Source organism: Anser anser, assembly GCF_964211835.1.
Source record: "Anser anser genome assembly, chromosome: Z".
NCBI lineage: Eukaryota > Metazoa > Chordata > Aves > Anseriformes > Anatidae > Anser > Anser anser.
Window position 1 is genome coordinate 35,022,025 of NC_139723.1, and position 27,637 is coordinate 35,049,661.

General features: G+C 46.7%; 2 protein-coding genes and 1 long non-coding RNA gene across 5 annotated transcripts in view; 2 read left to right on the top strand and 1 right to left on the bottom strand.

Moving 5' to 3' along the window:
* FKTN (fukutin) overlaps positions 1-2,568 on the top strand; it is an 18,619-nt gene extending 16,051 nt beyond the window's left edge. The window contains exon 9 of the mRNA XM_083815986.1: positions 76-2,568. Coding sequence (XP_083672112.1) covers positions 76-289 — 214 coding nt within the window. The 3' untranslated portion in view covers positions 290-2,568. The remainder of the gene's footprint in view (positions 1-75) is intronic.
* LOC310889029 lies at positions 1,165-27,091 on the bottom strand. 3 transcript variants are annotated; one of them, XR_014576328.1, is made up of 3 exons: positions 23,363-27,091; positions 23,135-23,244; positions 1,165-21,879 (listed from the first exon to the last, which is right to left on the bottom strand). It is a non-coding gene; the product is annotated as an uncharacterized lncRNA (long non-coding RNA). The 3 variants fall into 3 exon arrangements; XR_014576329.1 differs by having other exon boundaries at positions 1,165-22,121; XR_014576330.1 differs by having other exon boundaries at positions 1,165-22,163.
* Positions 2,713-27,637, top strand: part of TAL2 (TAL bHLH transcription factor 2) — a 28,573-nt gene continuing 3,648 nt past the window's right edge. Inside the window, exon 1 of the mRNA XM_083815988.1 lies at positions 2,713-20,491. The gene's annotated coding sequence lies outside the window, so the exon portion shown is untranslated. The remainder of the gene's footprint in view (positions 20,492-27,637) is intronic.

Here is a 27,637-nt window from a genome sequence, read left to right on the forward strand (position 1 = left end):
GCTTGCTTTCTCTGTGGACTTAATTAGATGTGTTTTTTGGTCTTCTGCTAGTGACCATGTTTTTTTGTGGTGCAGGTATCTCTTTCCAAAGTTTACTCTGTGCTGGACTGAATTTGTAGAACTCAAGGTACACGTTCCCTGTGAAACCCTTCAGTATGTTGAAGCCAACTACGGGCCAGACTGGAAGGTTCCTGTCAAGACGTGGGACTGGAAGAGCTCACCATCCAACGTGCAGTACAACGGTGTCTGGCCTGTCGATGAGTGGGACGACGTCATTCAGATCTACTAATCACCTGTCCGGTATCCTTGAAACTGTCACTTTGTAATTTCCTGTCTCCCAAGAGCATCAAGATCCGTTCCTTTTATAACTTCTCATCAGTTCCCCAAGGGGATGTTTTCCATTTTTTGCTTAACAGATTTTTTCACATTCATCATGCGTTCTGATAGTTAAAGATTAAAGGCAGAATGTGGGAACTGAAGAGAAGGGAAGCTGAAAGTAAAGATGTACAAAATGATGTAAACATATGGGCAGTTGACTATTTAAATAAAAACTGTAGCCAAGTGGCTTAGACTTTCCCAGGGATCATCAGGACCTTGGGACTGTTCATTTCTCAAGCTCAAGAGAAGGAGGGGATGGAAAAATCCTGGAGAAGTTCTTGTTTTTTTTTGTTTGTTTGTTTTTCTGAGGTGCTCCTGTGAAATTACAACTTTTAAACACCCTATTTATGAGTACCTTAAATGCATTTTATTTGAGAGTCATGTATCCCTCTAATGTGTAACAGGTTGCTCTTGGAGTGGAATGTTTCAGTTCAGAACCTGTGCGAGCCACCTGCTTCACATTTGTGGGATAATGGTCTAATATTAAGTGAGTGGGTGAAGAAATTGAAAGCCCTGTCCGCATCAGAGATCTTCCAGTAACAGTTGAACTAACCACTGCATGCAATAACAAGAAGTGTTGTAACAGCAGGGAATGTTACCTGCTTTTGTTCTCTCTTTTTTATGAACATGAGGGTGTATGCTGCAGCGAGGCGCTTGCCTTGAAAAAATAGATTACCTGGTTTAGATATCCAAATTAGTGTTCTCTGTACAGGAGTTGAGCAGATTTTAGAGGACCATAGCTATCCGTGCTTTCTTACAATTAGATGGAAATGAGGGTCTTGATACTTTTCTGTTTAGCTTGGGCTCGCAGAACTGAGATCCCTGTGAATCACAGCTCTTTTCTCTAAGTGTAAGCAGAAGTGTGTACAAACACCAACTGCTCCGTCAAATTTGCAATAGCATGATTGCAAGTGAAGTGTTAGCATAACATTAGGCTTTGGATGGGAAGGGAGTGGAAGCCTGACAACTCTCTCCTCTTGTTTCTGGTTGTCTTTTTGGTCAATGAAATAAGCTCTCTTATTCAGTATTTTGGAGGGAGATAATAGCTTTCACATGAAATCATGTGTCCAAGTTTGTTTCAGCCCTGCTGTGCGGGGAAGGCGAGACCATGAGAGTTACCAGTGAGTTACGACTAACAGACCTGGGAATACTTTTGAACTAGTGTCAAGGTACTGAATATTTCTCCTGTGTTCTTGCAAAAAATCTGTATCCACTCTTTCCTCGCTAAGGTAGAAGGGCTGTCTACGAGTTGCAGCTGTGCCACATTTTTACTGGGGAGGTTGAGCGTGTGGTTTGCGTTCTGTTGATGTGCAATTTTCAGCTGCGTGTTCAAATACACCCAGTTCTGAAGAGATGAAATAGCCAGTGCCGTGCAGCTGTTTTACGGCCGTGCCATTCCAGGTGCACTCTGGGTCGTCCCTGCTGTTCCCATCCTGGAGTGTGCTGCACACATTTCCCTGCCAGTCCTCTGTGTTCCAGAGTTCTCCTGCCACTGAGACACAGGAGTAAATTATTCAGCTTCTGGCAAAACCCATCGTGCTGGCTTGAAGTGGTACTGTAACTTTGCCTAATTAAGAAGGAGACATGAAGTCCTGCTGTTGCCACTTACTTGCAAACATAAACATCGCATCATGAGGGATAATTTCTCAGGTAGATTTTTTTGTATTTCTTTCCTTAAAATGGAAAAGGCCAATGTCCTCATGGTTTTAGTGCTCGGAACTCTGTTGTCATGAACTTCTTTGTTTAATAGTGTACAGTAAACCTGCAAGTTTTACAAATGTGATAGATCTTTAAAAATGAAAGGAAAGATGCTATCAGAAAATTACAATCCTGTCAAATTTTTGACTTCGTATTTGTACCCGGAAAGAATTTATAACGGAAAAAATGCATGTTCCTGAGAGAGAGGATGTCTTAAATATTTGATTATGACTGCATATAAGTTATTCAAGTTAAAATATTTTCAGATGATACAAAGGAATATTTAACACTGATTAAAGGAATGAGGGTCTAGTTTGCTACTCAGGATGTGGTCTCATGCTTTGTTTTGTCATCCTGGGCAGCGTTTAACACATTCATTGTAGTTACTACAAAATAATACAGAGGCAGAAATTTTGAACTGTTTCTTACACTGCTTATTGGACATCAATCTTGAGCTTTTATTTTTTAATAAATTTGATGAGATGTCAGCTATGCCGAGTTCTGATATGATTTATTGTGTGCTAGTAATGGTGTTTTATCATGACATTTTTATGCCACTTGCATTGGAGTTTCTTCATTGTTGAAGCTGTTTTACAGAGGAGCACTTTATACCTTCATTATCATTCATCTAGTCTTGCAGCTCCTATTACAAAGCTGTTTTTCAAAACACTGATGTATTTAAAATATTCTGCTTTGAAGTTCCCTTTCCAGTGCCCCCTTCATCCAATAGATTTTCACTTAAAAAAGAATGCAAAATTGCATAAAATTGAGTCTTCATGTTTAGCAGAGACTTGTGGCTTATGAGCCATACATGTGGGCATTATTTTGTCTGTTGAAAACATTTTGGTTTATTTGCCTTGCTTGTTAGCAGAATGAAATATGAACTTTCTCTGATGTCAGAAAGAGAAGTTGGAAAATCAGAAGCAAAACAAGTCAGCAGACCGCAAGCAGAAAATTGAACTGAGAAGGATAGCACGCACCTGTTCCGCAGCATTTGTTGGTTCTCATTAAACCAGAACACATTTTTGGCCTCATACGATTCCAGGATGATATACCAGATTGTACCCATAACTGAGCACATGATGAAGCAGAGAAATACGAAGTTATGTTGCTGTTCTCAGTCCAGTAATATGTTATGTGTAGCTCTGCTGATAATTCTCAGCAGCAGCAGAGCTAGTCTGCTGGTGCATTGGCTGGTGCTGGAATCAGATTCACCAGTGCTGAGCATAAGTGTGCCATATGACGGCCAAGATGACAAACGCTGCTTCCTCAGAGACTGTCAAACTGACCTACGGAGTGCCCAAGTTTGTGCATATCACTGTTTACATTTTTATTGACTTCAAAATATAGGTAATCAAAATCCACAACAAAGATTTAAGCAGGTGCCCGTCTGTAGAAAAAACGGATCCTGCAATTACACAGACACATTGCACTTCTGCTTGTCTCCTGATGTGCTTCATATAGTGATTTGCCTGCAGGTTTCCTACTTGCAGGACTGTGTCTCAGGAGTGGTGTAAATATTACCGAACTGGTTCTGTTGGAAGGCACATGCCGTTAGGCTGACACCATTCCCCAAAGAAACACGCAGATTTAGGCATTTGTTTCCCATTAGCTTCTCCTGAATTGCCTAATCCCAAATGCAATCTTAATTGTAGACCTGTTCTGCCTTCCAAAATTACCACCTTCACTTTAAAAATGATGCAAACAGGAGGGCAACTTCTGTATTTTCTTAAATGCATGTATTTAAGGTCTAAATATGCAAAGCACCTGCATCTTCATGTAGCAAACAAAGCATGTTGCATATCTTTACTCATTAAAGATAGCAGAACCTATTCAGGAAAGCTCTGGAGTAACTGCAAGGAAAGTTTGAAGAAATTGGATTGCTTGAAGAAAAGGTGCCATAAGGATCTCTAACACATTTTCAAAATCCAGAAAAGGGGGTTACAAAAAAAGAAAGGATGTATGTGCTCTCTTCACAACTGGAAAGAGAAATATGAATTGGAGGAACACAAATTGAGGTCGTTTGTATAGAATACTGGAGTGTGTTACACACGTAAATGCGTGAAGCCTTTGGCTTTGGTGGTCTCTAAGAACACATCAGACATGTCTGACAAGGCTGACTGTATTTGAGGATTAATTGTAGTTAATCCTCTCATCCAGTTGGTGTGAGTTTCTGTTTTCAATTATTCTGTTGCAGTTTTCAGTAATTTTCTGCTTTTACATAATTAGAATTGAAATAATAGTCTGTCTATAAGCTTAAGGAAGTGGTATTTCTAGAATCAGATCCTGGAGCTGAGCACCCACTGGGAATGGTAGCAAAGGCAATCCCCATACCACTGTGGGAACAATGGAAACAATAGGAAGGTGCACCACCGTGAGCACTTGAAAACTAGATAATTTACTACAGCCATGCAAGATAGCTCTTCCAGAGGATGTGTGAGCCAGACCGAGGCTGCTGAACAATCCTGTTATTCCTGCACAGAACAGGCAATGCTCTGCCACGCAGGGCAAATAAACATCTGAGGGAGATGCTGATGCTTTTGATCTGTCCGGAAGGAACGTTCTGATAGCAGGAGGGTCTGTGTATGTTTCAGCTTAATCTTCTTTTAAAGTCAGAAGTGGAAGGTAGACAAAACCGTGTGATGATACAGGTATGAGAGAGTCGTGAAAATACGCCTCAGGTCTTTGTCTGCTGTCCAAATGAATTCGCTGATTTTGTTATGCCCTTTGCCTTGAAACAGAGTCTGGGATATGCTGACCCCTGGTATTAAAAACAGTTTGCATCCTTTGCTGCTATAGAATTCTCTCCCCTTGTCATATGTCTAGGAGTCTGTCAGCTCAAGAGAAAAACAGTCTCTGCTTTTCACTGTCACTCGGAATTGCTTATTTTGCACAGATGAATGAGACGCTGAAGGGGTGACATCAGTGTAGTAACACAGATACCTTCCTTCCTACCAACCAGACTTTCACCAACTCGGTTCTGCCCTTTATTGTTCATTTGCAGAATTCTACAAGTTGACACAGCAGATCAAGAAATTCTGGTGCGGCAGGTTCACTTTCAGGCTTATTTTCTTTATGGTCATGTAACTGTATCACACTAGGTATTGCACAATAAAATACAGGAACTGGAGGTCTGCATACAAACACATAAAAATTGCTATGTAGCACTTGCACAGAAGGTCTAGATCCTCAGCTTTGGTAAATAGGCACCAGCAGCTGATTTTCATCAGTTGATGATTTTGCCTAACAGCATTAATTAGCTTAATAGTGAGCTCTCTGTTGAGGCTCAGTTTTATACATAAATGTCCTTATTGATTTAGCCTGCAACAGAGTACACGACTTACGAGCTAAATGAGTATTATCAAATCCAGGTCACTGCTGTAATTAAGGGGTGTGGGCAAAAGCTCTCTTAAAAAAAATGAAAAAAATGAAGAGTCGATGAAAGTTCTGTTCTGAAAGGCGTGAAATGAACACTTTTGGTAATGCCAGCTTTCCTGAAATAAATCTTTCCTCCAGCTTAAAACAAGAGCCATAGTAATTTCTGGATAAAATATTTGTGTCTGGTGCGTTGTAGATCATACTGCATGCTCATGATGTCCCCCTTTTGGCCCTAAAATTTCTGAATACCTTCTTTTATCATCAGCTTGAATGCTAGTAGGTACAATGCAAAGGAAACGTTTGGGATTCTAGAGCAACTTGGCCAGTGTACGAGCTGCTGTTTTCAGGGTTTTTTCTTCTTGTGTCTATGGAGCAGAAATCTTTTATTTGACATTTCAAAATGAAACGTCTACAATTCTGAATGGGAAGCTAGCTAGGATAAGCAGCAAGCAGTCTTGCAAAATTACCCTCATTACTGTGGTTATGTTTTGAATCATTAGAAAGCAGCCACTGCATCATTTAAAATACAAACCTGTGCGAATGATTTAGGAATGTGCTGCAGATGGCACTTCTCAAGTTGCAGCAGTTTGTGAAGACACTGCAGATAATCTTTGTGATTGACATGCCTGCCCAAGGCACTGCTACTGAGGTGATGGGTGAAGCCCTGCATTTGAGCACCACATAAAGCAAAAGGCCTGCAAAATTTGGGGCTGGATTATATAGATGTGTATTAGAAATGGGCTGAAATCCTGAGAGCAGAGATTGCCTGCATGGGAGCAGAACATCTTACATGATGGTGTAGCTCTGTGGAGCTCAGTCAAAATACCCTGCAAAACACAGCTTTTTGGAAGACTTTTACATCCAAAGGCTTTGCTGGTGTTTATTCTGAGGGTGGTGAGGCACTGGCACAGGTTGCCCAGAGAAACTGTGGATGCCCCATCCCTGGAGGTGTTCAAGGCCAGGCTGGATGGGGCTTTGGGCAACCTGGTCTGGTGGGAGGTGTCCCTGCCCATGTCAGGGGTTTGGAACTGGATGTTCTTTAAGGTCCCTTCCAACCCAAACCATTCCATGATTCTACAATTCTCTGTTTCCTTGATAGTTTAAAATGATTCTGCATCCATGCCTTTAACCTTATGTGAAGTTGCTGAGGGCACCTGCCCGAAGGAGAGAATGGGTCTCCTGACCGAAATGACTGTGACGTCCTTGCTGGCCCCTGAACCCAGCCACTGTCCTCCTTGCCCTACCATCCTTCCTGGAAAGAAATTTTGTGGCAGGAACTGAGGGGGGCTGTGAATTTGGGAATGAGAATGCTGTTTGTGACTGAATGAATATTCAGTTTCACATGTGAGCTCTCCGTGGCTGGAACCTGTCTGAACTGAACATCTCTGAAAACTGGGAGTGACAGGATAGACAGCTCTTGTTCTTCGTGCTGCCAGGGATCGCTGTCCTTGGGTGAGTCCCCTTGCCTGCACGTCCCTGTGGTGTTCTGTGTCCCAGGTGCTGTAACTGCACATTCTCCAGAACGATGCCTAGTGCAATGGAGGGATTACCAAAGCATAACTACAAAGCCAACTCTTGGAAAACTTGGTAAAGTATTTTGTTTTTAAATGAACCTCCTTAATAACAAAACCTTGCTACAAGCACTGTGTTTTTCAGGCACCTGCAGGCTCAGTGCCGGTAGTTAACCCGAAGTCCTGCTGACTACAGGCCTGCTGTAATTCTACCTCACAAACAGAAGGAGCATTATTTCTTAATGGTTAGCCCGGTCTGAAAATTGGATTATACAGAGTCAGTGATCTAGAAACCAGGAAAAATAAGGTGAGAGTGCTTTTTTTCCAATAAAATGATTGTATTCAAGCATTTATTATGCATACAGACCAAGCATGGGTACTTATGCTACGTTTTGGCTTCCCTGTATTTCCCACTGCTAGGGCAGGTGATGTTGGCACCACTCAGGGCAGTGATGTGCCTGGCACAGTGCCATACTGTGCACAGATGTTCAGGCTAGCTTCGAAACAGAAAGAAATTTGGAGTTGTAGTTGATAACAAGCTGAATGCATGATAACACAGCATGTGTAATGACTAGAGGAAGTAAATTGGGATGTATAAAGAGTATTAGTATCTGCAGGAAGAGTTAAATAAAACTTTTGTCATTATGCTCAGTATTTTAATTCCAGTATAGAGACCAGTGCTTGCTGTCATGTGCTAAGGAAGAGGTGGAACAGTTGGAGAGTGCTGAGAGGAAGATGGTAGAACACAGATAATGATCTCCAGGGAAAAGTCGAAAGAAATGGGGTTGTTTAGGGAGAGAAGTCTGTGGCAGGTACTGTTCACCTGGTTAATAACGCAAGAAGTACGGAGCCTAACTTTTAGCAAGGAAGATCAGACTGAACCACAGGGAAAGTTTTCAAAATTTTATGGCAAGGGTAGTAGTATGGGGGAGGACATAGCATCTCTGTGATTGGAGGCCTTCAAGAATGTGGTTGGTTGGAAAAAGTCTTACAGAAATGCATGTCCTCTTGCTTTTACCTGGAAGATGATATCTGATGGAATTTGGCATATTATTTTCTTATTTCTTTGTTTTCTTTTGATTATTTATTTATTTATTTTATTTTATTGTGGCATCTACACAATATTTGATCACCACTATTCAGCCTGTTGAGAGACCCAGTGGAACATCTTCGTCTCAAGAGCTATGGATAGTGTTAGCAGGTGCTAGGCTGTGAAGTTCAGTTTGCTAATCCTAAGAGTGGTTAATAGTGCTCATTTCGGGAAGTTCAGATTTGCCAGGTAACATTAGGGTAAAAGGGTACAGATATAGGGATGGTTCTCTAAGTAGAGGCAGAATCACAGAGTGGTTGAAGTTGGAAGGGGCCTCTGGAGGCCACCTGGACCAACACTCCCCCAAGTCCACCCCTGGCTGCTCAAACAGAAACACCTGCAGCAGGTTGCCCAGGAACTCTTCCGGATGGTTTCTGAAGGTCTCCAAGGAGCGGGACTCTACAACCACTCTGGGCAATCAGTGCCTGTGCTCTGTCACTCTAACAGTAAAGAATTGCTTACAGATGTTCAGAGGGACCCCCAGGTCCTTTTCTGCAGAGCTGCTTTCCAGCTGGGTGGTCCCCAGCATGTCCTGGTGCCTGGGGCTGTTCCTACCCAGGTGCAGGACTTTGCACTTCTTGTTGAGGTGATCAGCCACTCCACTGAGTATTGTGTCATTTGCAAACTTGAAATTCCAGCAAGGGTTCTCACATGGTAGAGCATGTCCCATGGATTTTGATTCAAAATCAGTTCAAGGAAGTTTTATGACGGACTTGTTGCAATTTGGTATTGGTCTGGTACCCTGGAATGCTACCAAGACAGACTGTGAGCAGCCCTGGTGCTTCACTCTCTTTGCTTTTCACCAGCTCAGCCAGTACTGTTTCTACCACTTCAGAAATAAACTAAGTGGCCCTCCTTGACATAAATAAACTAATTACGTCTCCTTTTACTTAGTCACCTCCAGTCAGAAAAGCCAAAACTCTTGAGTACAGCAGCTTCCCCACAGAGCTACTGTTGAACCCTGTGGCCTCTCATTCTGAGTTGACACCAACCCTCATTTATTACCAGCGCTGTCTGGAGCTGTATCTCAGAAGCCCATCGGGGTTGGCAGGAGCATCTTCTGTTGAAAAGTCTGCATGTTTGCTCTTTGGACAGTTGTAATCATCTCACATTGTCAGCATTCAGGCTTGGTCACCCATTAGTAACAACCTTTCCAGCTGCACTGAAAGAGGGGGACTTCTGAACAAACACAGAAAGGGAGAGAAGATTAAATAGGTGACAGCCGGTAAAGACAGGAGCCAAGCCAGAGCTATTTATTTCGAATTATTTTATTTTGGGAAGCTAAGGCATGTTTGTGGCAGGCAGGAGGGGCCCTAGGTTCTGCTCCGTGACTGACCAGACATGTGGTGCCTTATTACCAGGGGAAATCCGTTTTCTTTATTTATAAACATAGGTGCCTTGCAAACTTATTTTTACACATTCTTTTCCAGCCATATTAATAAAGAAATGCACAGAAACCCCAGGGAGGTGTCTTTGCCTGAAAAAAAACACTATTAGAAATAAGCAATAGTACTGCCAAGCACACCTGTAATAACTGCAGTTATGCTGGCATTGCAGGCGTTTATCCCAGAGCAGATACGCCTTAGCAAGAAAGGCGTAAACTATGCACACACCTTTAAATGCTAACTCACCTTCTGGTCCACAAAGGAGGAGTTAGAGACGTATAGACTGTGCTCCTATATCCCCCTACCTGTAAGGGAATACTGGGGGTTTAAATGGATTATTTTGGAGAATTGGAGCTGCAGACCAAGGTGTTCTTGGGCATGGGTGTTTTGCTCTGTGAGCCTAACAGAGACATGTAGCATCCCTGGGAACAAAGGAACACCTCCAGTGGGATAACCTGGGGCCCATCTCCAGCACAGAGCTCAGGATATGCTGTCTGTGGCTGTCTTTGATGACTTCTTGCACTACTTGAAGCCTTTAGCAGCCAGTGGCTGCTTGCTTCACCAACTTCTCTTGGTCAGCAATGCTGTTGCAATGTGTTAATCATTTGTTCATAAAAAAAGTATCTGGTTTTTGCTAGGGAGAGCAAACTACTACAGCCACTTAATAATGAGCAGCTAACAAAGTCAGACAATCAGTCTTCTCCCCGTTGGCCCACCTCAGACCTGCCTTTCACTATGGTACAGTGGAGCTGTTCAAACCTACAAGTAATGGCCAATAGTATTTCTTGTGAACAAGGAAGCCAAGGAAAGGTCCAAAACACAACACTGCCTGTTCATTTTCTGACTCTTCCATCTTGCAAACCTTCCCCAGTACCGTTTCTGAGCTTCTCTGATTATTACCCAGTCCTAATATCTTCCCTGGCAGACTGACATGGAGCTGGTTGAAACCTGGAGCTGGATGCTTTTGATTTCGGCCAGAGAGATAACTAGGCTGCCACATCTCCTGTGTCACTTCTTTAAATAACACATTTCAGCAAACGTGCACTGAGGAGACTTGGGGCTTTGTCACTGAGGCTGCAAAAGCCCAGATCTCACCTACATACAGACGTGAGGTGGAGGAACGTTTGTTTGCCCGTGTCTGAAATGGAGCTAAGGCAACCTTTGTGCCCATTCACTGGTGCTCACAGAGAGGTTTGGAGTGCTTAAAAAAAAAAAAAAAAGGTGTGAGTGAAGCAGAGTTGTCTCCACTTGTAGTGCTAATTAGTGCACTAGTCCATGATGTTAGCAAGTACTAACAGAGAAATGCTAAGCCCGGTGAGTGTCCCTTCTCGCTTGCTAAGGTCTCTCTGCTAATGACCCCTAACAAAACAGTGTGCAGCAATAATAGCTGGAAACAACAGACTACATGCATTAAATGACTTCATAACCGTGCTGGCTGTAAAAGCATGGAAGAGCTTGTGTTGCTAATCATCGGTATTTTGTGGCTGCCTTTCCCCTGGGACTCAGGAGCATGTGTCGGTTTGGCATGGGTTCACCTTCAGAGGGTGGAGAGGGACCGAGCCCGAACTGCCTGTGTGCGGCCTGGATCCTGCCCGGGCGCTGTGCAGAAATGGGCCTGCAGCTCCCGGCCCATGTCTCCTCCCCAGCAGGGCCCTCCGGGGCCTGGGCTGTTCCCTGCCAGCGCTGGTGGTGCCAAGGGGAAGAGGAGGGGGTACATGGGGCCCTTCCAATAGCTGCCTGTTATGCGGCGGGGCTGGTTTATTGCACAGCTGCTGGCTGAAGGGAAGCCTTCAGACAAGGCCTGTTTGTGGGGAGACGAGAGGAGGCTGCCCGGGGCTTTGTGCACCCCGGGCCAGTGTCTTCTGTGTGAGGACAGGGGGAAACACGAAGCAGAGGGAGATACATTCACTGCCTCCTCCTCCTGACCCCATCCTCAGGGGCGCAGAGAGGGAAGGCTGCTGCGGCCTGCCCACCGCCCTGGGTCACCAGGCGGACAGAGCCAGGCCGCACACCGCCGCACTGCTGCATCCCCTCCTGCTGCGGCTCTCACAGTGTCCGGCCTGCAGGTTTGGGGCTGTTCTTCCTCTTCCTCTTCCTCCATATCCCTCCCCCACCGCCCTCAGCCCGTGCTCCATCCCGGAGAGCTGAGGCACAGCCCCGGGGGCTTTATTTGTAGGGGGGGAATGGCAGTGGGAGCGGGCAGAGGGATGTGAGTGGAAATGAGTTGTGCTGATAAGCCTTCTGACTGTATTTTGTTTTACTGAGGTTCTTAACAAATAATCTTCCTGCAATGCAAAACTGGCTTATCAGGCTAATGCAGATTGTCTGAAATCCTTATCTCCATGGGCCAGTTAGCTGGAGTGATCCCCTTTTCACAATGAATAGAGAATGAAGAGCTGAACACAAGCCCACCCCTCCCTCCTTCCAATCATTGCCATTTACTGGCAGCGAACCGAGTGGCTCTGGTTTCCAAACTCATAAATAACGCAGGGGCTTCAGAGCTGAGCTGTCCTGTGTTTCGAAACAGTTGTTCAGCTGTGCAGGGAGGCTGAGCCTGGGGGGGAGTTATGGGGGCAGAGCTGGTGAAGGAGGAGGAGAAGAAGCCACTGGTTTGTTATACGCTTTGCAGAACGGTCTGTGTTTGAGCTGGCTTTTAACGCTAGAGATAGAGCGGTTGCCTCACACTCACAGAAGCATTCCTTGCTCTCAGCATTGCAGTGAACCCAGGCTCAGACGTTCAAATGAATTTCCTGGGTATGCTTTTTGCTCTGCATCTTTTCCTGGTGTGTGCACATGCATGTATGGCAGGGGAAGCTGCTGCTATTTGTAGGTTTGAGATTAATGGTGAGAAATGTGCCCACTGCTCAAGAGGAGGATTTTTCTTCATTCTGTTCATTGTGTATATGTGTTTTCTGTGCCTCCTGTGGGTCAAGTATGTGTACCTGGGGATCAGATGGCAGCTAAGTAGCTCTGCTCCCTTTTCCTATGATCCTACAATAAAAATAATAGCATCTGTAGGGAAGTTTTATTACTCTGGCTGTAGAGCTCTGGTAATATACACATAAAAGTCCATCTCTGGGAACACACGATGGAACAGGCAGATGTGGCTGCTGTCTTTGTGTGTCTGTGATCACTGACAACATTCTCCCCTCCTGGAACACCATGCAGTGTTCGATGGCTGCGCCAGGTTCTAGCCCTTCATGTCTAAAATACACAACGGGCCTGTACTAAAGGAACAAGAACAAGTGAAGAAGGAGCCTGAATGTTATCCTCAAACATGTGTCAGTGTTTTGTCTCTTTCCCTTTTGAATGTTTTCCTGCTCAAGAGGCAAGGGTCTTGAGTCAACATTTGCTTCAAGGGGACTTCTCTAAGCTATAGCTGTGCAGAGAAATAAGGCTCTGCATGAAACAAGCTTCCCACAGCATGCAGCACTGAGAAGTGCTAGTGGAGTCACTGTCAGTTCCTCTTGGCATCTGGGCAGATGCCAGTACAAAGGATTAGTTTAGCAACAGAGATGAACTTCCTCAAAGCAAGAGCTTTCATACCCCAGGATGCAGTTTATCACCTTGTATTGATGCTAGTTAGCTGCTAAATAAACAAATGTGAATTACACCAAAGCATGGAAATATCTTGGAGATAACTCTACCCTGGAGCATGGCAGTATTGATACTGTGCAGTATATTGGGCGCCTTGCCCTTCATACTGCATCCCATGGGCACAATTGCTGCCCATTTTTGCATGTGAAGCAGGTCAGACCACATCAACAAGCAGCCAGGAGGAGTTCCTGCCTCCAGGCAGCCTCAGAGTTTGAACCTGAGTCTGTGCAATCTATGGCAAAGGGGTGTCTCACTGTACCACAGCTCCTCAAAGAAAACACCCAGTGGAGATGTCTTGCTGTCAGCATCTGCAGCATCTCACCTGCTGGCTGTTTTCCAGGTTTTGCTCTTGAGCCTTTTCCCCACAAGCCAAAAGTAGTTTTCCCTGCTTGCTTCAGAAGAGGAGGATAAATTCTAGAAACAAAGGAGCAAGATGACTTCGTGATACTCTGCAGTGCCCCTCTTTAACCAGACCATGGCGTGGCATTATGTATTCACACTGCTGTTGATAGCAGTGAGAGATACATTGCACTGCACGTCTGTTTAGGTGACACCTGTGAATGGCAGCTGTGACACCAGTCCTCAGAGACTCACAGACAAATACAGCAGCCATGAGTGGATGTGTAAACCATCACCAACATCTCCAGACGTAGCTCTGAGGATGGAGCGTACTTCTGGAAGAAAAGGCTTACAATTAGTCTTGGGTGATAATATCAGAAGAATTCTACCGGTGTTGTGCTTCTTCTAGAAACTCCAGTTTTTGTTTGTTTGAAAGGCTCAAAAACCTCTTATTGTTGCCTGGCCTCACAGAAGTCCCCTTTTACAATAGAAAAATGTCTACATTCTTCCTCTTCCCCTGGCTTTGATGTGAATCTGTGTGGGAGAGCCCATCTCATGCTACTTGCTCTTTTTTCTAATCTGGAGATCTGTATCCCAATTCCTTTCCAGTTAACATGTTTCTCAGCTTGAAGTGTCACCTCTGCATCTCACAGATGGATGCTCAGGGTGCAGACCAGGTTTGGCTGAAGCCACCATCTGAACTCCTTATGTCCCATCAGGGCCTGGACTCCACTCATCTCCCCACCCTGCTGGCAGAGTTCAGCTCAGCCCAGTCAACACTGTTATATGTTGCTGAGTTTTGTAGTACGTCCAAAGGGCTACTTTGCCTCTCTTGAGGGTTTCTTTGGCCTGCCTGCTCAGTCTGAACCTCTCGCCTGTATCTGGGGCCTTGTACTGTGTCTGTGGGTGAGCTGTTTTGCAGGCTTATTCCTTCTCTCCTGAGTGCGTTGGTCTGCTGGGTCCTGCTGCTTTTCACACAGTTGCCACCTCAGCCAAGTCACGGGATAACTGGACCACAGGTAACAGGTAATAAAAAGACAACATGCTGTGAGGCTTCTTGAACTCTGAGCATGCTTGTCCCCATGTCACTGCATTTTTCCTGGTGGGAGAGGAGTGGGATACAGCTGTCTGGTGATGTTAGAGTGGGATAGGGTCCAGCGTGCTCCTGGGCGAGCCGGGTGAGCATAGCAGAAACTGTACATTTAGTTCCCACATCCCAAGGACCTTTCTGCACAATGCCTTTTTGTGGCAGGTCCGGGTGGGTCCCAGTAAACTGCCCACGCAGAAGCACAGAGGACCCAAAGAAGCTGGCCATTTTCAGAGGTGATGGCTTGTCCTGGCAATGCCCACTGGCTCAGCTTTCCTTTTAGCTTCCTCAAGGCTAATGCAGACAGATCAATTAGGGACTGCCCAGCAAAAGCTGCAGCTCCTCAACCCTCCCCCAAACAACAATAAAAATATGCCCTCACTTTTCTCCTTCCTTGAAGACCCCAGGAGAGAATTAGCTGGTGCTGCAGGTGCAGTCATCCTGCAGGGTGGTGAGAGCAATGAATAGTAAGGTTTTTAGCTCAAGCACACTAAGGCTGTTCAGCAGCCATTGGATAATCCCCTGTTAATCAGATTATGTAAATTCCTACTTCAGCATCCCTATCCCATCTCTATCCCTGCTCTCCAAGCTGGAAATAAAAGGCACTCTAAAAAGGAACATTTAAACCGCAAAAAGGCCGTGCTGCTGAAAGGGGTGGGCAGAGGTTGCCGAGACAAGGAGCAGTGGAGCAGGGCTTTGTTTCTGTGCAGGCGGGCGTTCCTGCTCGGCAAAGCACCGGAGACACCAGCAAACCGAAGGTCAGGAGCGGTTGCTGCCCATGTGTCAGCCATGTCTCAGGTCCTGGGGGTCTGGGCTTCTCCCGGGATGTTGCTCGTGGTGCACTGCAAGAGCTTCAGTGACCTCCTCACAGCAAAGTGGCTTTCTTCCCTTTCTTCTGCATTCACGATGTGTTACAAGATCACTCCCTTGTACTGTAAAGCCCGGCACCCCAAATCAGGTTTGGTGAGGAGCGCTGCCAGCAGTCCGGGCTTAGTCACTGAACACAGGGACCAAACAGAACTGAGGGACAGGATATGAAAATAGCCACTGAAACTGTGCTCAGAAAGCCTGGGCATGCAGGTACTGCATCCCCTAAACCTGCATTAGTGCTCAGTGCATGCAAGGTAACCACATCCTCTGGCTCTGGGCTCTGTGTGAGATGATGTCATCCTGAAACACTTGTCAGGAGCCTGGGCAATCAGAACAGCATCTTACACACGTTATACTGAGCAGCAGCACCGAAAATGTGGCTTATGGTCCCTGTTTGGTCTCTGAGGCTGTCACATTTTCACCAGGTAGGAGCACTGTTTTTCTTACAAACTGGAGTGGAAAGCTGAGGAAGGCAATAGAGGCCAGTAACAAGTAGCACAGAGGAGCTGAGAGCTTATTTATTCTTTTTGTGGCCACTGAAAACCACCCAGAACACTGAGCTGACCTACATTTGCTGTGTAATACTCCTGGCTGAAATCAATTCCTTTTGTTTGTGATAAAGGTGGAGGCTGCCTCTCCCATAGCAGATGCAATACACTGGAAATAAGCTTTTCTACCCCAAACAGGGTTTTCCACTAGGCTTTCAGTATTCATAGACGATCAGGAGAATTTGCTCCCCAGTCCTTCTCTCCCTGCTGCTGAACTCACACCCTGATACCGCTGTCTTGTTCACGGTGAGCAGCAGAGCTGTCTGAAGGGCTTTAAAAAATATTGCACGTACAGCACTGGGACATTGCTGGTTTGACGGGCTGATCTAGCTACAGGGCATGCCGTGGTTTCATGGGACAAGGTGGCGTAGTGGGGACGACAACAACAAAGTCTGCAGACAAAGGGCTTTTCTGGTGTTAATGGAGCAGCTTCCCTGCACTGTGAGATGAGAAACCAGGCTGCAGGGATGACACTGGTGGTGGGGAATGGACCTCTTTGTCCAAACTTCTCGGAGCTCCTGGCTGGCCTTACAAAATCATTTTGATAACAAAGCTGGTTGGTTGTGCAGGTTGTGCAGTTCTTACCCTGAGGAATTTTGTCAAAACTCTGTCTTCCCTATAGAAAGTAGAGAGAGGTACAACACAACCATATTACAAATCAATCAGCAGAACTGAAAGCGTAAGGGGTGATTTCTTCGTGCTGTGGACTACTGCTGTTCTGCAGCAGCCAGTGAAGTACATCAGTTTACACAAGCTGAGCACCTCGGAGACAGAGATGTATTTAACAACATGTGGAACAAAGCAATTGGAAATGAAATTTGAAACAAATTGCACAATTTCTTCTTCATCAAGGCAGGAATGAGAGTACGCATTCATAACTGACCAAAAAAAAAAAAAAAAAGTCAAATCTCTTTAAAGTAAGAAAACTACATTTATGACAGAATAGTCAGCACGTCTGGTTTTTCTATGTGAAATGTACTGCAAGACAATAATGCACTCCTGAGAGGCAGTTTTTTTGCACTTACCCTTTGCAAACACATGCACTGCTAGTCTGGCAGCAAGCAATCTCAAGCACCAATTATCAGTCCTCTCCTTCAAGAATTTCAACCTCATCCATTTTCAAGCAGCAACCCTCAATAAGAAGAGATATTAGGGAGATTCAGAGCAAAATCTCTTGATGCTTGCAAGAGGAAACATGGTTTCAAAGACTTGAGGGAAGAGAACTTGTGAGATGGTGCAAAAGGCTGGGGACTCCCAGCTCTTCAAATACCTATGGCTGGGCATTGAGGGCTTTGCTTGAAGTTACTGGAAATTAAATCTCTTTGTCCCTACCTTTCATCATTGGTTAAAAGATTGCTGTGGAAGGCACAACCACTTCTATGGCAGAGACCCTTTAGGGCTTAAAATGTGGCCAGGAAGCTATACCCATACTCTGCTCCTTGTTCCTTTGAGTCCTTTTGAGTAATTCTCACGTGGTGGCTTCATTGCTGCTCACAGCGTGGGCAAGCTCACTGTTCTGTGGCAGTGGAAATGGCATCTCTGGGATGAATGTCTTGTTTTTCTCATTTTTAGGTGATTTCCAAAGAATCTGTATTGTCTAGGTACTTCTGTGTTACCGGGAAAATGAGCTGCTTGCCTCTCCCCTTTTGCTGCCAGTGCATGGTTTAGAGAAACATTAGGTCTCTTTCTTCTGTGGCTAAACATTTTCTTCAAGGCTATCAGCGAGTTTCAGCATTAAAAAGGAAAAGATTTTTGGCTTCTGGAATTAAGCTGAAAAGTGTGGCCAGAATTTAAATCACCCCCCGATGTGAGTGTTTTGTTAACACTAATAAGAGATTCAAAAGGTTACAAAAAGCTTTGGATGATGGAAGTTTAATATTTCAGCAGTCTGCATGCAGCTGCTGTTTTGAACCCTGAGCAGCCTCCTCCAGCTTGCTATATTCAAAATCTATTGATCTAAATTTCAATTTTGAAGGGCAGAAGCCCAGATGTGCATAATTGCTTCTTATTGTTCCCATCTGTAAAATGTGGCTCCGAACGCGCAGTGATAATGTTGCTGCTGTCTGTTTGCAGCCTCATACTGTCCTTTTTCCATCCATCACTTTCTGTCTGCTGTTTTCACCAGCCTGAAAGCGTCCCCCTACAAGGGGAAAAAATAACTTGAACCCAGGCCCATCTCCTGAAACCCCTGCCCATACTAAGGCAGGATTCTCGTTGATTTCCTGCCCATCTCCAGCAAGTGTTTTGCCGAGGAAGGGCAGTGTTTCGAGGTGTTGCCCAGCAGTTTCTGCACCTGCAGAGCACTGCAGCTGGATGTTCCCAGCTCCTGCAGCTGCACACGCTGCAGTGCTCCCCACCCTGCTCTCCTCGTCAGTACCATGGGGGCACTGGGGCCCTACTCTGAGAAATGTCCAAGGAGGGAAAGAGTGCAAGTTACAAAAAGTCCTCTGTTTCCACTTGACTTTTCATGAACTGATTACGGGTGGCTGCTAAAAAGCTGGACCCGCTGCAGCTAAGAGTTGCCCCAGACTCCAAGGAAGCTTTCAGGATGGGTCCCTGCAGAAATCTTTGTGAGGAAGAGCATGCCCGGGGCACAACATTGCTTTCACTGCTCTTGTTCCCTTCTCCCTGCCCATCAGATGTCCCAGCACCCTGGTCCTGGCTGAGGGCAGACCCTGGTGCCCCCAGAGTGCCGTGGTCATCTGTGAAGATGCTCTGCAGAGGCAGCAGGGGCTCACCTGGGCCTTGGGGCTTGCAGAAGAGGAAGGCTGGTCTGTGACACCCCCCCTTGGAGGGTCAACCTGGCTCTGGAGAGGGCATCTCCTGCGCTGACACGTGAGTGAGAACGAATAGCAGCCCGTCTGGCCCCTCTCCCAACAAGGACAGTTGCTCTCACATCTGCGTATTTTCTGCTGCTTCGTCTCGCCAGGTTTTGAAGGTCCTGGGCAGAGGAGAGTCCAGGCACTTAGGGATGAGCAGTTTCAGTTCCCTCCCCTTCCTGGGCTGGCCCAGTTTGCACCGGGGTACCTCAGGCAGGCTGTGGATAAGTGAGGGGCTGGGGGAAGCAACGCAAGGGGAGGAGCACTCTGCAACTTTCCAATGTAAATTACATGGAAATCAGGCTTCTGCGAGGCCAAAGGCCCCTCTGGAAGAGGGCCTATAGTTAACACAACACTTGTGCTAAATGAGGCGGTTGACACAGCTTTCATTTACCGTGTGAAAGGGCTGAACCCCCGGTCGGGGGAGGAATTGCCCCACCGAGGACCGAGGCTTTTTCTCCCCATGGAGGAACTGCATCCTTCCACCCCTGGGACGTCAATATTTATGGGGGGGCAATCCTCTTAGCTGAGAAATGTGCAGCGCTTTTATAAACCCAGTGTGGCAGAAAGCGTGAGCCCTATCCAGGATGTGCACTACGGAGATGGTCACAGTGATGTTTGGAGGCCTGAGGCAGCCCCCAAATATCTCCAGGCCCTCTGAACCTCTCCCCGGAGGCCTGTGCCTGACTGGAAAGGAAGCCTGGGGTTTGTCAGGCCCCCACAGCAGCTCCTCTGCTGGGTCCCTGAGCTGAGGGACCCCTGTGCATACAAGGGCTATTCCTTTCATGCCGGGGCAGTCTGTCTTTTTGTTTTTAGCAGTCAGATGTGAGATTGCTTGGCTGCTGTCCCTGAGCTGAGAGGACATTTTGGGGCCACCCCAGCAAAGCAGAACTAATTCTCCACTTGACAGATCCTGCGTCTCAGCCGCAAGGGCTGCCTTTGCTTCTAAATCCACAAATTAAACCCAGCCTTCATGCACTGCATGTGCCCAGCAGTGAAGGGGAAGCTGGCTGATGTGTGAGTGCATGCCTCCAGCTTCTTCTTGTACTCAGACCTGGGCAGGTGCCGGTGCTGGGGGGCAGCTCAGGATTTCCACCAGGCTGCAGGAGGTGCGACCAGGGGCTCCACGTGGAAGCCATCTTTTCCCCAAAATGTAGTGGCAGGGTCGATTTGCCTGCACGTGGCTGTCTCCACAGCATCACGGCACTGTCAGAGTAGAGGGCATCTCCTGCTTAGGGACACGATAAACACATCAGCCTGCTTCTGAACCCAGCGTCGTGCTAAAGCCGGCTTTTGAATAAACATTGGGTCTCATTTACAAGCTCAATACTGACAAAACAAAAAAAAACCACACACACCAAAAAGAGAGAGAGGAAAAAAAAAAAAGAAAAAAAGATTTTATTTCCATCTTTTCCTGCAAAGTGCATCCGACCCAGCCAAAGCTGCACCCCGACTAGTAAGCACGGTCTGAGTTCCTGCCCCATCCCTCCAGAAAGGGGCAGAGAGCAGTGTTGAGGAGAGAAAAGGCAGGACAGAGAGAATCTCCCGGGAGATGCAAAACGAGCTCCTGGATTGCTAGGACTAGTGGTGACACGCGCCAGACAAAGGACCTGCTATTCTATAAATGAGGCGGCCAGGACCAGCACCAGGCTGACTCCATCCAGCGAGAGCAAGCTCTGCGGCCAGGCACGGCGAGAGCTGCCGGGGAAGGAAAAGAGGAGACATCCGATTTTGCTGTCCCTTCACCTGCTGACCAGGTTTGACGAGCTGCAAGCACCTGTGACCAGAAACGTAAGTGACAACTTACTCGTCTCTGTGCAGAATTGCTGCCCCTCTCCTGGGCTTACCTGGCAATTTTCTCAGGCATGCTGACGTTTCCTTCCTGAGACACGCGGCAGGGACTTTTACTTATTATCACGGCATCTTGGGGTCTTGTCATCAAAAGGCTAAGAGTAAGGCACTTCATCTGACAGACATAATAGTTACGGAAACAGCCACTTACGGGTGACTGTGTTTAATTAAGTGAGATAATTGTGTTGCCATATTTCTGTGCTTGGACTTTTCCAATTCTTAGAACCCACCCAGTGAATCAAACCTCATGCCAGGAGAAATTTTTTTGTTTGTTATTTTTAATATTTTGGACAGAAATGTTGATGCATAGATGTGGAGCAATAATAATAATAATAATAATAAAAATTTAAAGACACTGTTCCTAGTATTCCTAGTTTTTCTTACATTATAACTTCATAATTACACACTAGGCAAACTCATTTATACCTCTGAAAAGTGATGTAAATCAGTTATTGCACTGGTGTAAAGTGATTACACAGAGCACCATAGGAACCCTGAGTTTAGAAACAGAGCTTAAACGAATTCTCCAGTGTTTGATATTTAAAACAAAATATTTGCAAAAGCATAAAGAACAAAACATTTGCCAGACTTTTTTTTTTTGTATGATTATGCACTAGACTGGAAATTCTATGAATGTGTCAACAAATAAGGATGTTAAAAGGAGATTTAAATTTCAAACCTCACATATTAAAAAATATCCCCACTACTTTACAGGACATCTGCATCGGAACTGATGTGTCTGTAAAACGCACAAGCATCTGAATTTTGCCCAGTTCAATAGTTCACTTAGTAGGAAAAGCTTAATGATTTTATTCTTTAAGTTCAGTGGGTAAATGTTGATAACTCTCAAACTTAAAAAACAAACAAACAAACAAAAAACCTTTTGAAACCTCCCAATCTAGAGCAGGTTCATATTTCCAGAGCTAATCTACTACATAAAGTTGTGTGTATCTGAGAAAGCTAATAAATAATAAAAGCAGCATTTTTTTTTTTCTGAAGTAGCTGTCTCTCTTTGCATGTAACAGTATAGGACAATATATGGATTTTAGACTCTTTCTCCACTGTGCATCTCTGTATCATTTCACACACACACAAAAAAAAAAGACTAAAATAAATGCAGCTTGTTTTTACTGTCTGTTTACGTGAGATATTAGAGTAGTCGTGGTGTGAGCAGCTGATCCAAGAAATGAGGAGCTCACAGAGCCACCAAGCTAGGTGGGCAGCCTGGGGATGAAACGCAGGTGCCTAGGAGAATGGCCGTGTCCATGATGATCTTCATGCTGGCCTTTCCACCAGGCGTAGTCCCATGGAGGTTAGCAGCATAACACCTGTGGGAAACCAGCAGCATGGTCCTTGCCGTGTGGTGGTTGGTATCACACCTTTGGAGGTCACGTTTTGCCCTGGTGGGTGTTTCTCAGTGCTTTTGTTGACCTCTGATCTTACGCGCAGCAGACCCCATTAATTCCTGGGGCAATGCCATGGTGCCCTGCAGACTGGTTTTAAGTCACGTTTGGTAGGAAAGGAGGACACTGTACACAGGTAACAGGATGGCATCAAACTTTTGGTCCTGCTGAAGTCACAGAGAGATTTTTCTATCAGCCTCAGAGCAGACCTGGGTAGAATGTGGAAGTGAATATTGTCTTGGGGTCATATCCTAAAACAACACCAAATCGACCTTCCTTGAGGCGTATGTCCCTAAGGACTCCTGCAGCAGAGTGAGCTGCCACAGGCTGGTCCCTGCCGAGCTGAGAGCTGGGCAGCATCTGATCCCCCTCCTTTAAGGTGAGGAGGGCAGGGACTTTGTAATATGTAATATCTGGGAATTTAATAGTCCATATGTAATATTTGGGAAGTGAATTCAACGGAGGCTGTTTTTAATGGAAACCAAGTGGAACTGCAGTTGAAGCTTTGACACAAGAGGGCTGTACAGGAGATGGGACCAGGAAGACAGAGAAGCTTTATTACAAAATGTCTCCTGGATCTTCTTGAACAGACAGTAACACTAGTGCAAGTTAACACAAAAAAAAAAAAAAAAAAAAAAAGGTTAAAGCTCCTGGCTGAATGTCTCTTTCTCAGCTGCTGTACAACATAGCAAGCTGTTGTGTCCATGCCAATACACTAGACTTTAATTTAGCAAGAACTGTTGCAGAACATCAGGGTTTTTTTGTTGTTGTTTTTTCTTTGCACAGAGCTGTGGTATAAATTGATTTTACTGTAACAAAAGCATTGGCAAGTGGGGATACATGGGCAAAAAAAATCCTGTGTGCACAGAGAGTTAATTTGTGCAAATCTCTTTGTCATTTGTGGTAAGGTTTCAACCACGTATTTTATTCTCTGCCAAACACCTGTTGGGTGACAGCCCACTGCTTTCCAGACCTACCTTTCCAAAGGCAGTCTTAGGAACAACGTTTGAAGTGTTCAAATTAAAAGGTCTGCAGAGAAGAGACTGATTTCACCAAAATTTCACTGATTCACTGACAGCAGTGAGCTCACACCTTTGCAAGAAATAGGCACCCTTTAGGTGGGCAACCAGACTGCCAGGCTACACCACTGAGGGGCAAGGCTGGCTGCTGTGAAGCTTACCTTCTGAAACTGCAATCACATGTAGTTTGGATGAGTATCCTCAAACGCGGAGGCTGACTTAAGCCTGCGACCTTTACACCACTCTTTTGAGCTCCGGTGGTCTTCTTTTCCTAGAGGTTCAAAGAGAGGATGGCATAGCTGGAAGCATACTGTAAACGCTGCCCTTAGACAGGAGAGCTCCCAGAAGCAGAGATTTCACTGCGTGCGCTTTGTCTCAGATTTACAGACCTTAAAAAAGGTAAATCACTCTGTCAGCGCTGGCTGGTTTTTATGGCGCTTTTGCTGCACTGCTGTGCTTCGTACCGCAGCACGATTGCCAGATAACACGCCCGACAGAGGCGTGAGGCAGTGAAAGGAGCCGTTGTTTACTGCTGGAGTCTCTCCTCATCCCACACCTGACTTAAAACAAAATGAAGTTCGCTTACAGGTGTTTGGAGGCACTCCACCAGAGCGGGGAGCGACGGCTCTTGCTTCACCTCACGGGCCCAGCACCCATCACTGCCAGGTGAGGCTGGGCCACCCTGAGCAGGCCGCTGCGCTCACTCATGCACACACACAGATCATTTCCTTTCCAAAAAACCTGCAGCTGAGACAGGCTAATTACAAGCAGGAGGGACACGAAGGTGCAGGAAGGGGAAGGGATTTGCCTGAGGCGAAAGGGGAGTGGAAATGAGGACAGAAGTGCAGCGCCCTGATGGCCTGCACAGCCTTCGGCTCACCGCGCTGTGCTCTCCCTGTGTGCTCGCCCACCAACACACCGGTGGGATTTCGGGTGGGAGGCACTCGGGGAGGGCTGTGGAGGTGCTGAGGAAAGCTGGGAGGAATGAGCCTGAACCCCAAGGTGTGCTGCTCCTCCTGCAGCCCGCTGAGCTTCCCGAGGGAAGGCCTCCAGGCCCGAGCACACAGAGCGTGGTTCAGCTGCTGAGCTTCAAGACTATTTCTCCTCTGGGGAGGAGAAAAAGAAAAAAAAAAAAAGTCACACGTGTTACTGATAGGCAGTGTAATGTTTTGTGACATCCGTGCTCAATCTTCTCCTCCACACGGTGCCGAGCCCTGTGCTCCACGGCTGGCATGGAGCTGAAGAGGGAAACAATGAGCTTCCTCCTCCTCTTCGCCACGTCGCACTGGTGCAGAGCGAACAAAGCACGGCCACGGGGAGCTCTGCCTGGGCGATCTCTGCTCCCCGTGGTGGATCAGGCTCCCAAGCACCTGCCTGGTGCGGGACCCGGGCACCACCTGCTGCTCTGCTGCCATTTACTCCGGGGCTGAGGGGACTTCTCAAAATCGATGTGTTAAATAACCCATTTTAGCAGGCACCGGGTTTCCCCTGTGGAGCAGCAGCGTGGCATCGCAGGTTCACTAGGAGCACTCCAATTCTTGCTGGCAGCAGGCATCTGCTGTCTGATTAAGATTTGCAGGAGTAGGTCTCCAGTGGCCAGTTTCAACATGGATTTAACTTCAGTGAGGTCAAAGGTATAACTTGAGGGAGGAACTTTCTCATCCACTATCTTTATTTAATAGCAGCCTGCTAATTATGACTGAGTGCTGGGCTGCCGGTGAGTCCCCTGCCGGCCCTCAGGCATTAACCGCTGGCTTGGGGGCCATTTGCTGGGGAATGTCCTAGCAGGGACTGCGCTTTGTGCCTGAGCTGCTGCTGCTGCTGCTGCTGCTGCTGCTGGAAGCGCCTGAGCGCCTCTCGCACGGAGAGGCTGCGAGAGCTGCTGCCACCGTGGGAGAGGTCTTCATCTCCTGTATTGTTTGGTCTTTTGTCTGGTGACACTTGTGGCTGCATTAGCCACAGCCAGAATTCCCCCCCTCCCATTTTTGCGTGTTTCAAAAGAGCAGGCAGGGGTTTGGAAGAGCTTCAGCTCTCCGTTCAGTGGGTGGCGGTGTTTTGTTTTTCTCTGTCTGGCTGTCAGGGCAGATTCACTGCTGGGCTGGGGTTATGGCTTCGCACAATTCTCTTTACACACTGCAGATGTGGATCGCAGCTCATGAAGCTACGCTTACCCACTACTTCTGGATATCTCCTCCTGATCCCAGTTAAATCCTGTCCTCAGTGGCTACGTTTTACCCATCAGAGTTATTCCTCCAGCGGAAATGCTGTAACCCTCCAGGTCTACGTTCCTGAGAGCAGAATTAATCCCCTTGAATTTAGGCTGCTGCCTTCCCGGTGCCTTTCTTATCCGCTGAATGTGGGGCTGTTAACCTGTGGCTGGCGGAGGTGACTGTAAAGCACAGAGTAATCCAGGTGTGCAGCTTCATGCTGTTTGTCCATGGTGTGTGTAAGCAAAGTGGTGATCTCTGCATGGATTTAAAATGGACCGAGGGGGTATGGGCTGTGTGCAGCCCCTGGGCAACACCGCACCAGAGAAAGCTAAAGGATGTGCAACATTAGCAGAGATCTGAAGCTGCATGTAATTTCATACTGAAAGCCACCCTTGGTGGGGAGGAGGGCTGGAGAGAAGGAGGGAAGAGAAGGAAAGGAATGAGACAAAAGGAATGGAAGTCAGATCCCTTGTCAGCAAACAGGCTGCCTTTTGGCCGGAAGGTGCCGTGATTAGAGGGAATTGGAGGGATGGGCAGGTCATGATGTGAGGAAAGAAGCTCTGCTGAAGCATTACGCTCAGGCAGCACGGGACCAGGCTCATGAAGCTCCTCTCGTGCTTCCAGCAGAAGCTCTGAGCGCCATGACAGGAAATGCCAAGACAGCAGTGGGAGAAAGGGAGAGGGATTTAAGGTGGAGAGGTGCAGGGAGGTGGGTTGCACGTGCAGGGCACCTCCCCATGGAGTGTCAGCGCAGAGGGGGGCACCGGGATGGGAGGAAGCTGTAGTTCACCGATCTTGAACAAATGTCAGCAGTACAAACATGCATTTTTGAAGTGTAAAGCAGGCACCAGTCCCACAAAGGCATCTATTTGCTGACAAGGCTTGTGACCACAGAGGTAGTGTTGTCCTTTCCAAGTGAAAGAGGAGAGAGACAAAGGTAGCGTGGTGTGCAGGAGCAGGCTGGGGTTATTTTCCCACCAATAATGCTGCTAAAAGGCCAAGACATGTTCACAGAGCCAGGGCTGTGCGCTGACCTGCTCTCCTGGAGTGCTGTGATGGGCACTGCCTGCAGCAGAAGAAAGAGCAGGAGCTGACCCTCTATCAGCATTTGTAGCCCAGATGTACACCGAGAGCCATGAACCAGAACCACAGCCCAGAGACTGAGCAGCCTGGCAAAATACCATCCTCCTGGCCCATTAGAAGGAATAAAGAATCCCAAATAACTTCTCCTACCTCACGAAAAATTGACCGACCTTGTACATGGACAAATTTATCCTAAAACAGATAAACAAACAAAAAAAGTGGGGGGAAGGGAAGCAGGTGGCACTCTGAAAGTCACAGGGATCTAAAGCAGCTACTTGGAAAAGTAAAACTGTAATGATGAAAGTTTTGCCCTGGGAATGAACGTGCTGCAGTGGACAAGAGCAGAGGAGGACAGTGTCCAAAATCTGTATCGCTGTTTCAGCAGCGTTCTTGCCAAAAAGGTAGCTAGCTCTTCCGGGTAGGTGCAAAGTACAAAGTAGATCTGTACACATAGCACAAACCAAAAGTGACGCACAGAGTAGGAGAACAATTTTAAAAGAGAGATGCAATCCCCATCTGAATCAAGGAGTGGGTCTCCATGCAAATCTACAAGAAATATGAAAAACTCTCAGCCATCTGAAATAGTCGGGTTCATTTGTTTTTTTAAATGAGCCACTCATGAAGCAAGGACATTCTGACGGGACAACTTTCTTGTCCCTAAAGGCAGAGTAGACAACTGGGCTGCCAGCAATTTCAAACTTCTACCAGAATAGCAATGCGGCAGCTCTGTAGGGGCTAAAGCTGAGAGGCGACGGGGAGGTATGGGCAGCGTGAGCGTAGCCATATAAAGCCTGCACGGGCACATCTCTGACCATGGCTCCAACGTGATTTATGACCCTGTAGCTGTGTCTGCCTGGTGATTTGCAGTCCGTGCCAGGCTGGGACTTCTCGGCTGGCCTTGCATGTCTTGTCTCCCTGCCAGGGGAGCCCCACTAACCTCTGCATCACCACAGAGTACCCCCTTCTGGGGGTGAGGGGTGCTTCTCCCCAGCCCCTGTGGGACTGCTGTGTGGGTGAGTTTGCGAATAAATATTAAGAGCTGAGGTGTACACATGCAGAAGAAGGTAGGTGGAAACATTTGCCCTTTATTCCCTTGGATGTTTTCCGTTCTCTTGGATTGTTCTCCCCGCTCCAACTGTCTGTGTGCCATTGGCATAAAAAAGCAGCTTCAGAGATGGAAAAGTGAGTGTCTGCCACAGGGCTGTGTGAGAGGAGGGAAGGCTCTTTAGAGGGAACTACATCCATCGGATGTTTATGAGCAAGGACCAGAGGGCTGCTGGGGATCAAAACAGCTGTCCTGGGAAAAGGAAATGGGCAAGAAAAGCCGGGTGGTCTGGCAGGTTACAGATAGGCATATATACGTTCATCCAT